The sequence below is a fragment of the Rhinopithecus bieti genome, unplaced genomic scaffold, assembly GCF_001698545.2.
Source record: "Rhinopithecus bieti isolate Rb0 unplaced genomic scaffold, ASM169854v2 scaffold_27006, whole genome shotgun sequence".
Taxonomy (NCBI): Eukaryota; Metazoa; Chordata; class Mammalia; order Primates; family Cercopithecidae; genus Rhinopithecus; species Rhinopithecus bieti.
The window spans coordinates 2,632,397-2,647,962 of NW_016813373.1; the positions used below are offsets into that span (position 1 = coordinate 2,632,397).

A 15,566-nucleotide genomic window follows, 5' to 3' on the forward strand; every position below is an offset into this window, starting at 1 on the left:
GGTAATAAGGTAATATGGACTTAACTGCTTACTGATGAAATATTTTTAAATGAATATTAAAAAATTTGTAAACTGCAACACACAATTGTTCTATCTAGCATAAAGTCTGCCTCTTTTTTTTTTTGCAGAACAGCATTTGTACAAAATTAAATACATTGTGAGGTATAAATACAAATAGTTATTCTTGGAAAACCTCTCTGAAATTTTAAAGTAATTCCATGAGAAGACATCATTTCAGATTTCCTAGTGTTGCATACATAACACGCTTTTCAGTGAGTCTGGATAAATATGGTTTGGCAGTAAGTGCAATAAGGAGGCAATGGAACTTTTTTGGATCACTTACCATGGGCTTGATGATTTGCATGCATTATTTCATTTGATCCTCTTTCAAACTCTTTCAGGTAGGTGTTTGTCCCATTTTTCAGATAAGGAAATTAAGGCTCAGGGTAGTAGCGTTCAGGTTCACTCACCGCAAGGCTGGATGTGAAGCTGTATTCACTTGCCTTGAAGCTAGTTCTTTCCCCTTTACACACTAGGTGGCCAGCCAGGGAATTGGAGTACAGAGAACCATGAGTAGATCTGAAACCTGAGTGGGGCCTTGTGAATTATAAGCCACTCTGTCCAGGAAGGTTTCCTGGAAGAGTGAGGCTGAAGAAACTGCTTAATATCCCTGGAATGGAAACATTTCAGTTACTGCCAAATGTGTAGCCAAAAATCAGGTTAAAGTAGTGGCAAAGTTAATCTTACAGGTTGTTTAACTGTCCTCAGTTGCATTTTGTGGTCTCCAAGATCACCTAATAGGTCCTCTAGAGGTGGGCCTGGGTTCCTGAGGATGGCTTGACAAGCAGGGAGATAGGGCCTCCACATGATTTTCCTCTGGTTCCCAGCAACATTGTGTCCTGATCATCATAGAAGGATTTAGTCTATGTGTTTTTGTTTGTTTTTTACATTATAGAACAACCACTTCAGTTTGCTAAAAGGGCATCTCATCTCTATACAGTCACTGTGCCCTTAGGTTCTGGTTGTATGGGGATAACCTGGCTGAATGACTTGAAGATGTTCTCAAGTGTCCACAGATCCTTTTGTTTTTCCTTAATGTGCCCTTGTTGTCATTTATTCTGCTCTCCTGGGAACATCGGTACACTTGATTTTCTAAATTTTCAGCTCATGATATATTTACTATTAACCAAAACCCAGGCTTATGTCATAGTATGGCAATTAGTGGGAGACCTGTTTTTTTTTTTTTTTTTAATTTGAAGGTGATTAAATTCATTTAGGGTGAATAGTATGAAAGACATGAGCCCTAAAGGTATTTGCAATTTGCGTGGAATTCTGGCAGGTGTCAAGTTTGACTGCATTATCTGGTATCTCTTGCTGTTGACTTGTTAAAACTAGATCTAAAAAAATGTAATAATCTTTTATCCCTATAGTAGATCTTTCCATTATGATAAAACTCCTGCTGGTAGTCATCTGATGAAGAGCTTTTTCCTGTGGCTATGATCTTACTGTGTCCCTACAGTACAAGCAACTCAACCCATAGTGGCTACTCACAAAGACTCACAGAACCTCTAGGACACCGTCAGTCCCAGCAAAACCTTACTGTTTTGTTCCCTTCCCACCCACAATGGCCAGTTACTCGGTAATTGAGCCTTATCATAATGGGTGGTGAAAAGCCCAGCGCGATTTCCTGTTGGCAGTGTGCTGATGCAGGAGAGGGCATAGCCCCTGGACACGGTTTTGGAATACCCAGGTGTCCTCTGACCTTATCCTCTGTCCTAATGAAAAACTTCCTGGCTTCTAGTATTGCGGCTCTCATTGGGGTCATTCTGACTTAATTATTGTAAAATCAAAATAGATAATAGGCAGATAATGGAAGTTTTTCGGACGTTCTCCTTCCATTGTTTTAGCGAGGGAAGAAGACACACAAATCCTCCATCCCACACTCAATTCTATTTTGGCACCTGGTGACCGTCAGGAAAACCTGATAAACTTGAAAGTGTTGTTTCCCAATCACCTTCAGCGCTGGAGAAACGCTTTCATGCTGACTTTATCCATGGGACTGAAGAAAGGGAGAGTGTGCTCACAAGCACAAACAGGAAAGCCTTACATCACGGAGTGGCGTGGGGAGGAGTCTGCTCCTCGCTTGCTCGCTCGCTCGCCGCGCTCCCTTTGTGGCCCGAGTCGCGCGCACCGGCAGCGGCGGGGGCAGCGCGGCGCGTGTCTGTGTGCGGCGGCCGCTCGGGACCCGGACCCGGGCGAGGCGCCGCGGGCTGAGCCCAGCAGACACTGCCTTGGCTTCCGAGCAGGGCGCATCATGCAGCGTTCGCGCACCGGAGAGAAAACTGAGAATGAAATTGCTTTGGCAAGCTAAAATGGTAACGAGAGCTCTCTGCCTTCTCCCGAGGCTTCTCTGGTGGGGAATCTTCTCCCGCTTTGGCTGGGCGTGTTTTGGACTCCCTCGGAGTGAACGGAGCAATCCGATTCCATACTTGCGAGCTAAAGCTCTCTCACTCCGCTTTGTATTCCTCTCTCTCTGCGTGTCTTCTCCCTTTCAACCATACCTACTTTCTTAGCAATTGCCTGTGGTGTGCCTGGGGCCAGATGCATGTCAGGAGGGGAGAACTTTGAAGGAAAAAGAATTGTTAGTGTGGGTGAACCGCGCAGCGCTTCTGCGTCCCAGCGGCTCTTTAACACAAACCTCAGGTTTAGCTGGGGACATGGAAATCCAGGGGTTCGCTGCACAGATTTTAGTAGAAACTGCCTGATGATGTGTTGCTTTTTCTGCACTTGCCAGATTATTTTACGGAAATATAAACTTTCCACCCCGCTAACTTTGTGGGCTCCAAAACAATGTGGAGAAAAGACAAGCAAACCACTTCACTTCCAAAGGAGTGAGGACTCTTGGCGTTTTAAACACTTGTTTGTGTCTGAGTTTAAAATCTGGTTTCTTCAATGACTTAGCCACTTTAAAGAGTACAAACTTATTCTTTTCTTTTTCTTTTCTTTTTTTTTTTTTTTTTTACAAAGAATTATTTTCCTTTCTCTTAAGGGGACAAGTTAATCAGGACTAAACTAGTTTCTTTATAAAGAAAAAGAAAGACTTCAAACTATTTAAGATATGTGAGCAAGTCTAGGAGAAATAACTAAATGGAAAAGTCTGGGGATCCTGATACCACAGGAAGGGGCTACAAGCCAAGAAAATCTCAGCATTCCCTCTATCAAAATGTGTCTTGTATTGCTCGGATTGTAATATTTATTTTGAACAGCCCATCTTGTGCCCTGAGTGCTGTTGTAAGCAGCAAGGCAGCTGGGATAGATTGTGGTTAGCAGAGAGGAAAAAATACTCTTTTTCTTTCTCTTTATCCCGTCCCTGGCAGAGCTCGATTCAGGACTGGGGTGAAGAGGTAGAGGAAGGAGCTGTTTACCATGTCACCCTCAAAAGAGTCCAGATTCAACAGGCTGCCAATAAAGGAGCAAGATGGCTAGGGGTGAGTAAAGCTGGCAAGATGGTGAACTTTGGAATTTCAGTGTCTGTTGTTCTGTGAATATCATTATTATTTAACAGAGGCAGGCTTTTTTTTTTCCTCTTTTCACTTTAAAAAGGAAAATGCTAATGACCAAGTGTTTGCAGTAGCTGAACAGGTCTCTTTTTGTATATAATGTTTTCAAAAGCATCTTCCCTAGGTTTGTCAATAATTTAGAACCTCTTAGAAACATCTTGAGGTCTTTGGCAAATACATTGGGGGTGGAGTGGCGGAAGATGACACACAGAATACAGGCCCAGAGAGCAGCACTCTCTTAGACAAGAGCCATAAGCAGCTTTGCCCAGAAGGCACCCTTGTCTCTCTCTGCCCTCCGCCTGTTGATGTTGTCAGTGTCTGCCTTTCTCCTATATCTCTAGGAGGTACCCAGACTGCTCAGGAGACAGAGCATTCCAAGTCTGCATCCTTTGAGGCGTGGTAGATTTCCTATTGTGATCTCTTCTCTATATCTTGGGAGAAGGCAAATGGATGCATCGTACCTACCACTTTGTGTGTAGAGTGGTGGGCCTTTGGGAAAATGCTGCTTCTGTAAACAGGACTCTTTTCCACTGAGATTCTAAAATATTGGGTGAGGTCATGCAAGTTTGTAGATATCACCTAGTAGATCTTTCAACACATCCCAAATAAAGCGAATGTGAGAAATGGAAATCTCAGTGACAGGATCACTACTTGGGCAAGTGTCAAACATGTGGAAGAATGAAGGGATTCTTGATCTGGAAAGAGAAGTAATTCTCAGACCAGGCAGTGAGAGGCGACCCAAAAAGCCTAGAGAAAGAAAATAATGGTTGGCTGAATAGAGGGGATGGAGTGTGATTTCACCTGGCTGGCCTTATTCTAGCCGATGGGCTTCACAGTGTTGAAGATTTATGCACTTGCATCCCATCTTTAGTGGCTTGGAGTCTCCGGAAATTCAGAATACTTTGAGCAGCATTCAAAGGTGGAGTGTGAAGGAGGACAGGACACAGAATTGCACAGGTCTTCGTGTTAAGAGTAGTGGTAATGTGTGACTTGTAACTCCAGGGAGTTTAAGGCAGGATGATGGCCCATGGCCGGCAGCAATCACTTCCTCTGCCATGAGTCTGCTGACACAGGCATTTGTTGCTTTGGGCTTCCCCAGCTGCTTCAACTTAGGCCTTTCCTGCTGCTGTACTTTGGGCCAAGGTATCACCCATGAGGGCCATAAACTGTTAATGACATCTGCAGGTGTGGTCTGGAAAGATAGGAACCTTCCAGTGAGAACTAGAGGTCTTTACTTACCAAGAACCTACCTTACTCAGAGTATGATTTTAAAATTAATTATGTACATCACCAGCAGACCTGATAGGGAAAGCAGAACTAGAGTTCTGACAAGTCATCACTTTGTTTTTGGTGGTTGTGTGTATGTATTTTATTTAAATGTGGCGTCCATGTGGTTTGGCCTTTAGCTGTTTCAGAATGATTCACAGCTTCTGAACCAGTTGTCTTCAAAAGGGTCATCGCATTTTTTTGGTATCAGGTTATTCCTCTCTTTCTAATGACACTGATGTTGCTTGGGTGACTGTTTTAGTTTTTAGCCATATACAACATTAGTTATGAGTAAGTCACTGGAAATGGAGGGGTTCACTCTGTATGCCCCACATCTACAAACTGTCATGTATTTAGATGCTCAGAGTTATTTAGCAATGCCCACTGACTGTTCTCTTCACTGGACTTCACTTCTTTTCTTCTTTCTCTCTTCACCCAGTGTTCTCAAATTTATACATAGTTCAGAGTTAATTCACCCTGGATTCAACAGTAGATATGAAATATTGAGAAGGAGGATAATGTGAAAAGATTGGCTTTAGTTGATGGAGGAATCTGTCCCCCTCGCCCCCATTTCAATAAAGTGTGATTTACTGCTACCAGCCTACTCCTTAATTGCAAGTTCCTAGGGGCTCTTCAGCTCTAATCTACATGTTTTCTTGTCTTAGGTGTCCTGTTGGGAAGTTCTGTTTTTGTCCTTGAAAATTCCAGACTTAATTAAATGTGACTCAACCCATTGAGCCATAGCAATTACAAAACCTTTCTCTTTAGAACCGAGTGGCTTCCCCATGTTTGTTTTCCTGTATTCCAGTACCCTTTCAAAATTCTTCAAAGTAACTAGTTTCAGAGTTACTAGAGAATGGGGTCAGGTGAGGAAATTATTGCAGTATGACAACAACCTTCTGAGGAAGGTGGTGTTGTGATGATCTCTCTCTCTCTCTCTTTTTTAACATGAGGAAACTAGTGCCCAGAGAGGTTAAATTGCTTGCCAGGGTCACACAGCTATGAAGTGGTAAACACCAGATTCAAATCCAGATGGTTAGCTCCTTGTTATGAAGAATTTCCTGGGACCTTAAGGCTGTTTCCATAGTAGTAGAAAAGAACATTGGCTCAAAAGACTGAGGATGCTTTGGGTGTGCTTTTCCCTAATGTTGCAAGACTTGAGAGATGTAACTTTCTTTTCTTCATGAATAGAGTGATAACTTAAGCTGCAAATTGAGATATTTGTTGTGAAGCTATGTATCTCATTGAAAAACTCCCCATTTTGGAGGTTTAAAGCAGGGTGCATCGAAGATATGAAGATATGTATGAAGTTAGGTAGCACATGAGGGTAGGCATAGCTTTGTTGCATGTCTGTAATGCTTATTCCAGATGCCTAAAAGATGGAATATAATTTTTATATTTTATAGTACTCAGATCTCAAAACATAATTAAGATTCAATTTTGGGGAGGAGAGCAAAATAATTACATATCCTCAGATGTGAAGTATTATACAGTCCAAAACATTTAGGTCATTCTTTTTTATTTTGTCTGTTAAACTTTGTGTTCAGTTGATCTTTTAAAGTAAAACCCTGTGTTTGGAAAACTACAACCAAGTATGTCCCAGGCCCAGTTTACTTATACATGCAGCTGCATCCCTGCCCATTGACAGTGAGATTATGTTGGCAGCTTTGAAAAACCAAATGTTGAAATGCTGACCTATTTTCCCTTTACAATAACATCTTAGGCTGGGATAATTTTACCCACCTATAATTCTCAAAGAAAAATGACTTCAATTATGCCACAAAATTTTAAAAATCTTAGGATTGGAAGAGACATTAAAGAGCAATTCCGAGCCTAGCACAGTGGTTCATTCTTGTAATCCCAGCACTTTGAGAGGCCAAGGCAGGCTAATTGCTTGAGGCCGGGAGCTCAAGACCAGCCTGGGTGACATAGCAAGACCCCGTCTCTACTAAAAAAAAAATTAAATTAAAAAATTAGCTGAGTGTGGTGGTGTGTGCCTATAGTCCTAGCTACTTGGGAGACTGAGGTGGGAGGATCGCATCAGCCGGGGCTGCAGCGAGCCATGATTGCGCCACTGCACTCTAGCCTGGGTGACAGAGTGAGACCCTGTCTCTTAAAAAAAGAAGTAATTTCACCCACGCGTTCACTTATCTTGTGATTTTTGGAAGAGCAAAGAGTCAAAACTTGTTATTTGTCTTTGGTCCCAGTGTTGTGGTTGTATATGGACAGTGATAATGTAGAAATGAGTTAAGAAAATATCAGTATCCTCTGGAAACAGGAAGTGTACCATTTCAGGATGAATACTCGAAGGGACAGAGGAAAAGCATTCAACTGTTAGGGAAGGGCTTTGGTGTCAAGAGTTCATGCTGTTGTCTTCAGAATGTGACAGACTCAGGGTCTGAAAAATATGTCAGCTTAAGATAAGTTCCAAGTGAGGATATTTGTTGTACAGGCAGGATTGTGAGTGCTAGGTCACTTCTGCAAAATTTGTGGGCAGTGGAATGATCAGTGGTTAGTCACGTGGCTCTTCTTAGTCCTGTACTTCTGTGATCATGCAGTCCTTGTGGGAGGGCACTGGGGCCTTTCTGCCCTGTATCCAGTATTTGTCACACCGTTTCCCACATAGGCTCTTGATAAATGTTTGTGGGACCGAGTTGAAATGCAAGATAACTGGGAGACTGGTAAAGAGAGTGAAATAGAATGGAGAAAGTTGAATATATGTAGAAATAAAAGAAACTAGAAACGTTAGGTTATAGAAAGTGGCATTTGGGTAAATTGTGGCCAATTGTGGGTTATGTGGGTATGGTGGTAAGATAACCACGTGTCACATCTGGATTGAGAAGTTGACTCTCACTTGGATGTTCTATTCGGATTGACTCTACCTGGCATTTTTGTGTTGTTGCTATCTATGTTGCCTTCAAATGGCATACAGTTCCTGGAATTTTCAGCTAATTTCACTTCTGGGAACCTTCTCTAATCCCCCAGCTCTGGTTGAGGCGTCCATTCTGCATCTTCTGGTCGTGCATTTACCTCATTCTGCTGTAATTGCCTGTTTACTTGTTTGTTATCTTCCGTTAGACTGTAAGCTTGCAACCATGGCCATCTAGTTGGCAGAAACTCAATATATGTTTGTTGAATGAATAGATCATGCCTCATCCTTCTTTGGGGGACTAATTGTTTTTCTAAGTATGAATGCATAGTTGGTTCTCATTTAAAACAAAGTCTACATGAAGATGTTCACTTACAAAGAAGGAGAGAGGGGCATGGGAGCAAGAAAAATCAATTACATATTGATTATAGCTGTCTTACACGCATTCGGGAACAAAGTAGGGCACAAAGGTATCAATTATTCATTTTAACGAACATTCCCCAGTGTCTTTTAAAACCAAGAGGTCCAGTTGTACTTTTCTTGCTGCTGAATGTTGACAAAAAAAGGCAATGCATGAGTTAAAAAGCATTGGCTAGCATTACAATTATGTGTGGTTGGAAAGTGCAGGAGTGGGATTTTAGAATTGTAAGGAGATAAGCTCTAGAGGAGTCTTTAGTTTATAGTTGGTCATCCTTGTTTTCATCTAGGAAAACAGGCCTTTGGATTGCATTATATGTGTCTATTGGAATGTTTAATTTAGGCTTTAGAAAGTAGATTTCAGAATTTAGCAGCTATCTGTAAATGAGCTAACTGGTATTTTTAATTTTGACTTTAGAAATATGTTTTTAAAATTATTAATCCAGTGATAGGGTAGCCTCTATCAATCAAGAAAATACAGTAAATTTAAATTGCCTGAGATATTACACTGGATCCTTTTGGTGCTTTCAGAATCTGTTGGGATCTGTGTTAGGAATATGTGACGTGTAATCAAGAATATCCATTTCAATTCACCAGTCCAGGGAATACCCAACTGAGTTCAAAATACATGTCAACTCCCAGCAAATACATAATGGGATAAATATAAGAGGCACGTTAATTCCTTATACTTAAAAATGTATATTCTGTTAAAATAATTTTATGAACATATTTTATTCTTATTTCTGTGAAATTATAAGGAAAAAGCCTCTTGGAGTTTTACTCTTAGAAAGAAAATGAGGGAAATAAGGTAAATACTGTGCCTCTCCACTTTAGAGCTTAGCTGGAGTTTGTCACTGCCCAATCCCACTCCTTTTAGTTTCCTTTGCCCATGGTATGTGTGTCTCTTTAAGCTTGCCCCTTCTAAATAATCATAATCTTTTGACTGTCTTACATATTTTATGTTAAGATATGCAAAAATACACTATATAGTAAAACATTCTAATTTGTACCATCATGTACTTTTTACATAAAAAACTAATGTCTATGAACAGAGCAAGAAAAGTTTTGGTTAAATGGGGGAAGATAAGAAATGCTACTTCATTCCACCAGAGAAGCTCAGCTCTGTGTCTGGGTTGCCAGTGGGTGTGACTGTCTCGAGACATAGAGTTGATTTGGAGTTCTTTGGAGATTTTGGCAGTTTCTGGGTCATTTGCTAGTAAACACATCCAGTGTGAACTCTCTCACTGCTGTTGCATATTTCTGTATGATTCTGTCATTTGCATTTGAGCCTGCTAACCTCTCCTTCCATACCATTCATTTATTCATCAAAAGCCTACTTTATGCCAGACACCATGTTAAATCTTGAGAATACAAAGTAAAATACTCCTTGTTCTAGAGGAACTTACAAGTAAATGAGGGAGACAAAGTTAAATTAATTGCAATATATTGTGGTAAGTGTAACCATTGCTAGGGGAGCCCAGAATCGGGGGCATTTAAATCAAATGTGAGTGACAGGTGGGCAGTCCAGGAAGGCTGCACAGAGGAGAGGGCCCTTGAATGGAGAAGTGAGGGATGAGTAGGAGTTAAATGAGGGCTGGGACCCTGGGGGCCAGCATTCCCACTAGAGAGCACAGCCTGTGGGAAGGCATGGAGGCCTGAAATGAGACTTCCCCTGTGAGGCTCAGCCTGGGGAAGAGATAAGGGAACCTGGTGGGAAAGGGAGAGGAAAGGGGGCTGGAGAGAAAGGCATGAGTCGTGTCACCGAGAACCTGGAATGCTAAGCTATGGAATCTGCTTCATCTTTAATGTTAGCATAGTCATTGAAGAGTTTTAAGCAGAGTGGCATGGTCAAATTTGCATTTTAGAATAATGACTGACAGCTGCAGCGGAGATGCATGGGAAGGGAGCCAGACTGGAGCATGGGGACCCAAGAGGAGGCTTTCTTTAATGGTAATGAGGTGAAGAAAGGGATGAGGACTTGACTGAAGCTGTGGCAGCAGAGTGGACAAGGTAGGTGAGGATGAGTGTAGGCGGGGCACAGGGCGAGGATTCCTGGCAGGCACACTGGTTTCAAAGAGCAGGTCAGCAAAAGGCTTTCTGGAGTCAGTGTTGTCCTCTTCTCACTGGGTGAAATGTACTGGGGACTTTGGGTGAAATGTACTAGGGACTTCAAGTCAGCCTTCCTCCATATACACTAGTAAATGCCTGTGTTCCTGTTAGAAGGCTCGGCAGAAAAACCAGATCCAGGCATGCCTGATGTGTCATGTCTAGAGATGAAATCTCAGTTTAGGCTCACCATGAACAAGGCAGAAAGCACTGCTTGACTTCTCAGATTCCAGAGAACTTTGCAGAGCTGGTGGTTTCTTTTTCTTTCTTCTTTTCTTTTTTTAAAGTCTTCTGTTTCCCTACACACCAAACAAATTGAATCTGCAGACCATGGAGAGAGAATAAATATGGAACCCACAGGACTATGATTACAGAGTTGTGTTTTAGAAAACAGCAGTTAAACTTATAATAGTGTTGTTAGGGACACAAGAAATTTTATGGTTAGGTGTCCTGGTCTTTTTCCATCTTCCTACACAATGTGTTTAAATTCTGTCTGATACTCTTTATCCTAGCAGCTGACATTACTGCTCTTGGAGGCTCACTCTGATTGCTCATTCTCACTCCTTGTATAAAAGAAAAATTTCAGTAAGATAGAATGCTTCCCTAGTTTACTGCTACCACCTCTCAGTCTCACCCTCTCACTTAAATACACACACAGCCTATATATTAAAATGTCTTTTCACATTTTATTTTTTAGGATTTGGTTCACCTTATAATGTCACTTATGGCATCTTCTATATAATTGATCAAAGCTTGACTTTGTCCTGTTTTGCTTGGTTTCCCTTAATTGTGTCATTATTGAGATTGTTTGATTGACTTTACTCGGAGAACTACTTTTAGTTTCAAAAAGAATAAAAACAGAGGAAGAAAGGAAGGACTAAAAGGAGAACAAGCTTACGACATTTGGTAGAAGACACCACCTTATAGGAAGCGCAGTTAGTCTTGTACAGAGAGAGACAGAGTCATGTCGTTTCCCACTGATCCTTTCGTCTTATCATTGTAGAAGTACCTGTGTCTTTCCACTGATGTGACTGCATATTTTCCCCAATGCTTTGGGCCTCTGCTTGGCTTGCTTCCTCAAAGCCACCTTCTCCTTTATGTTATGCAGCGTATGACTTCTGAGGATAACAGTGGTGGTGGTTGGGGGTGGGGTGTTGCTGGTGGTTCTAGATCTTTTTTAAACTCTCACAGACTCATTACCCTACATTTTCTAGCGTTTAATTGCTTATGCCATCTGCGGTCCATTCATTTGAATTTGTTTCAGCACAGTTAATCTAATCCTGTGTAAACTCGCCCAGAAGTTTTTTATGTTTTTCTTTTCTGCAAAGAATTCAGCAGTTCAACTTTTTCCCCTTATTTCCTGCTGTTTTGAATACTCATTTTCATCTTTTGTAAAAATGAAGCCAAGGCTGAATATTTCCAGTTTCTTAATTCTGAAGACAATTTGAAGGCAAAAGCAACCTTTTCTGCTAAGGGTAGGATGTCTTTGGTCAGTCATGTCAACTGAATCTCTCTGCAACCCTCTTGCTAGTAATTCTTCCATAGGTATGTGCTGTTCTTATTATGCCCATAACTTCTGGCACTAGAAGTGATGGAGCTAGAGTCTGTGGACAATATTTATCTGAGAAAAGAACATTTAAGTATGTAGGTAAAAATAACTGAAACTGGATTAGACATTGGCTAAAAATAAAATGCTTTATAGTCATGACTTTTCCAATTAAAATTGCAATACTTGTTTGAGCATGGTGGCTCACGCCTGTAATCCCAGCACTTTGGGAGGCCCAGATGGGTGGATCACTTGAGGTCAGGAGTTCAAGACCAGCCTGGCCAACATGGTGAAAACCCACATCTCTACTAAACATACAAAAGTTAGCCAGGCGTGTTGGCATGTGCCTGTCATCCCAGCTGCTGGGCAGGTTGAGGCAGGAGAATCGCTTGAACCTGGGAGGTGGACGTTGCAGTGAGCAGAAATGGTGCCACTGCACTCTAGCCTGGGCAACAGAACGAGACTCCATCTAAAAAAAAAAAAAAAAAAAAAAAATTAAATTGCAATACTTGAAATTGTTTATTGAGATAACTGATACTCCTAAATAGAAAACTCAGGTAATTGAAGCATTTGGTTAGTTTGTGAAGCACAGGGTAAAGACTTGCCACTTTCTGTCCAAAGGCTGATTCCTTCTAAAGACATGACACAATAAACATGTCTGTTTTAAAAATGACTTTAGGGTCCGGAGCCATCAAGGCCTGGCTAGGGAATTAGCTTAGTTGGGGACTTTGTAGACACGGGCACCTTCTGGCTGCTTTTCCTTTTCAGGGGTATGTTCAGCAGGAACCTTGGTATAGGGAGGTAGCTTAGTGCAGTGGTCAAGAACCTATGCTTTAGAGCCAGACTTCCATGCAAAACTCACATCTGCCACATGTGAGCTATACAGGCCTGAGCTGTGAAGTTGCTTAACCTCTCTAGGCCTGAGCTCCTCACCTGTGAAGGGGAGAATAGCAGTGCCTTCCTGATGGAATGACTGTGAGGAGTAAATGAGCTGTGTATGTAAGGTGTTTGGCATGGTATGCACTCACTCACTGAATGGTGGGGCTCTCGTCAGCACCCCCCCTGTCAGCGCCCTCTCGAACCCTGCCATGGAATCTTGGAGAGACCTGGGTGGCTTTCTTACATGGGCCTCCTGAAGCTTGGTGTTATATGTAACCCCAGATTGTGTGAGAAACAGTATTAGCAAGGTTTTAAGACATGTCATTGACATCCCTCTCTCATTTTGTACATTTGAGAGGAAGGAACAATCATGGCAGGGTTTAGTAATCCTCGTATATTAGAAATAACATCTATTGTATTTTATCTCTCTGGCTCCTCACATAATGAGAGACTGCATTATTCCTTGGGTCCAACATTTTGCGTTTGAAATTCCTTCAATTTTTCTATAGTAATTTGTTGGTATTATTTTTATGCTTTAAAAAATATTTCACTACTTAACAGTGGGCCATATTCTGTCTTCTGTTTTGCCATTTCTGACAGAAAAATCAAAGAGTAGGAAACAATTTTTTTAAAAACTGCTTGGTAAGCATTATGCTAATCTTTCTTAATAGGATGTAATTTAGGATGTTAGCAAATTGTTCTTGCACCATCAATTTCAAGTCCTGGACTAAACTACATGAGATGAAGATAAAATTTCTTACTGTGCTACATGTTGATTAGCTAATACAATGCCTGAGCCCCAGTGCCTCAGCCAGGAATGAGCTGAGTTGCTTGTGAGGTTATGACTTTCTGAATCACATGACTTTCTGAGTCTTCCATTTCCTCACCTGTGAAATGGCGATAATAACTGTTTTTACTCTGCCTGTGATTTTTGTGAGGATCACATGAGTTAATGTATATAAAAATATTTTTTAATATGTAAGTCGTTATACAAATAAAAGGATATTCTTACTGTCATTTAATCTAGAGGCCTCTCTTTTTTTCTCTCTACTCACCACCTAAGTGCTTGATTGGCGTGTGGCTCTGTTCATTAGTCTTGCCTTTCTTCCTTCATTCCAGAGGCAATCTTTTCTACTTTCTTTTCTTCCCACTTGCTGATTGCCTAATTAGAGGTGATGTTCAGCTAGGAGTAGCACTTCCTCTGCCACCACCGGTGTCCCCACTGGGATTCCAGGTGCGTTGAGAATGCAGACAGCGAGGCTTCTGTCTGTAGGTTGGTTTGTGGGAAAAAATACCCCATACTCACAGGATTCTTTTTTTTTTTTTTTTTTTTTTTTGAGACGGAGTCTCGCTCTGTCGCCCAGGCTGGAGTGCAGTGGCCGGATCTCAGCTCACTGCAAGCTCCGCCTCCTGGGTTTACGCCATTCTCTCGCCTCAGCCTCCCCAGTAGCTGGGACTATAGGCGCCCGCCATCTCGCCCGGCTAATTTTTTGTATTTTTTTTTAGTAGAGACGGGGTTTCACCGTGTTAGCCAGGATGGTCTCGATCTCCTGACCTCGTGATCCGCCCATCTTGGCCTCCCAAAGTGCTGGGATTACAGGCTTGAGCCACCGCGCCCGGCCATCACAGGATTCTTAAGACAAATGCAGTGGATATCTTGTGTTTGAAAATGTTCTATTTCTTCTTTGATTCTTCTTTTTCTTTCTGGTACTTTTAATTTGTTGTGAGAAAGATGGTGAAGCTAATAATGCACCAAGGAATGGAAAGTGCTTCCATCTTTGCAGAGGTCCTGGAAAATTAACTTTTGGTCTGAAGCGAAATCCCATTGTAGGACTTGAACTTGTGACCTAATGCCAGAGGCAAGAATGATACCAACTGACCAACACTGACCCTCATAAAATGTAGACATTTAAAATACTTCCTTTGAGTAGTCCTGTTGCTGCTTTCTATGTTTTCTTCTCTCTTTCAGTCATTTCCAGCAGTGTTCCTGGCCTCCCTGTTAGGGACACAGTTTTAAAGATCTATTTTTCTCACTGTCTTTCCATTTGCTGATTATAGCTGCTTCCTTCTTGCTTTCCATTTCTCTTGTGTGAGTTCCTTTTTTTGTTCCTGTTCCTTCCTGTCCTTCTTCTGACTTAAAAATAGATTCCAGGGTCTTTGGCTACTCGGCCACAAATCCGACCTTCCTTCTATTCATATGGGATCCTCCTGAGCATCTGAAGATCTTTTCCTTCTTTCTCAAGATACTTGAACCCCAGCATTCCTTCCCTGTTCATTTGTGCCTGTACTCAGCTGACTTACGGAGCTAAATGACCCTTGTACTCAGAGCTGTAACTGAAAATTAAATCTCTCCTACAAAGATGCTTAATAAGTGATTTACTTATGTTAAGTGTTACTGACAAACACTGAATTCTCCCTGAATCTACTGACTGTGTGTGGTGGTAGAGGAGAAGGGACTTTTTGTACACTGACTCAAGGCACGCGTGTAACACTTGTTTTTGTGCAAAGCAATGATCCTGTGACCAGTTGAACCTCAGGAACCAGCTTTCAGACAACATACTGTTAAGGGTGTCCTGGAGGAATCTGCTGCTGTTTTGTTCCCATAAAAGTGTTTCTCAGGGACTGAAAGTTGATTAAAGTGTTTCCTCATGAACATTCTTTGGTTAGAGTTGGAGAATTATGATATTCTTTACAGAAATGACTTCCTATCCAATGTTGATCTAGACAATCCACAAATGAGTATCTGCTTGAGGGATAAAGGCGCGTAAAACTTCAGATGGCTGAGATAAAAAGTGCGGATGACACCAGCTCTGATTTCGGTGCCCAGCCCCAACCTGAGCTCACCATTATGCTGCTTGTTACAGCAGCAGGGATGATGATCCTCTTCTCAGCGGCAAGAGATGGTTTAAAAGGTTTCTTTCCA

General features: G+C 41.7%; 1 protein-coding gene across 7 annotated transcripts in view; it reads left to right on the forward strand.

The window, feature by feature from the left end:
• RGL1 (ral guanine nucleotide dissociation stimulator like 1) overlaps positions 1–15,566 on the forward strand; it is a 297,516-nt gene that overhangs the window by 163,677 nt on the left and 118,273 nt on the right. For 4 of the 7 annotated variants that reach the window (XM_017848080.1, XM_017848077.1, XM_017848078.1 and 1 more), the window contains exon 3: positions 3,378–3,488. The exons of 2 other annotated variants lie outside the window; for them this stretch is intronic. In XM_017848080.1, the coding sequence (XP_017703569.1) occupies positions 3,378–3,488 (111 nt within the window). Of the gene's footprint in view, positions 1–2,137; positions 2,376–3,377; positions 3,489–15,566 lie in introns of those variants that run through there. One more of the 7 variants, XM_017848081.1, reaches the window with a different exon arrangement.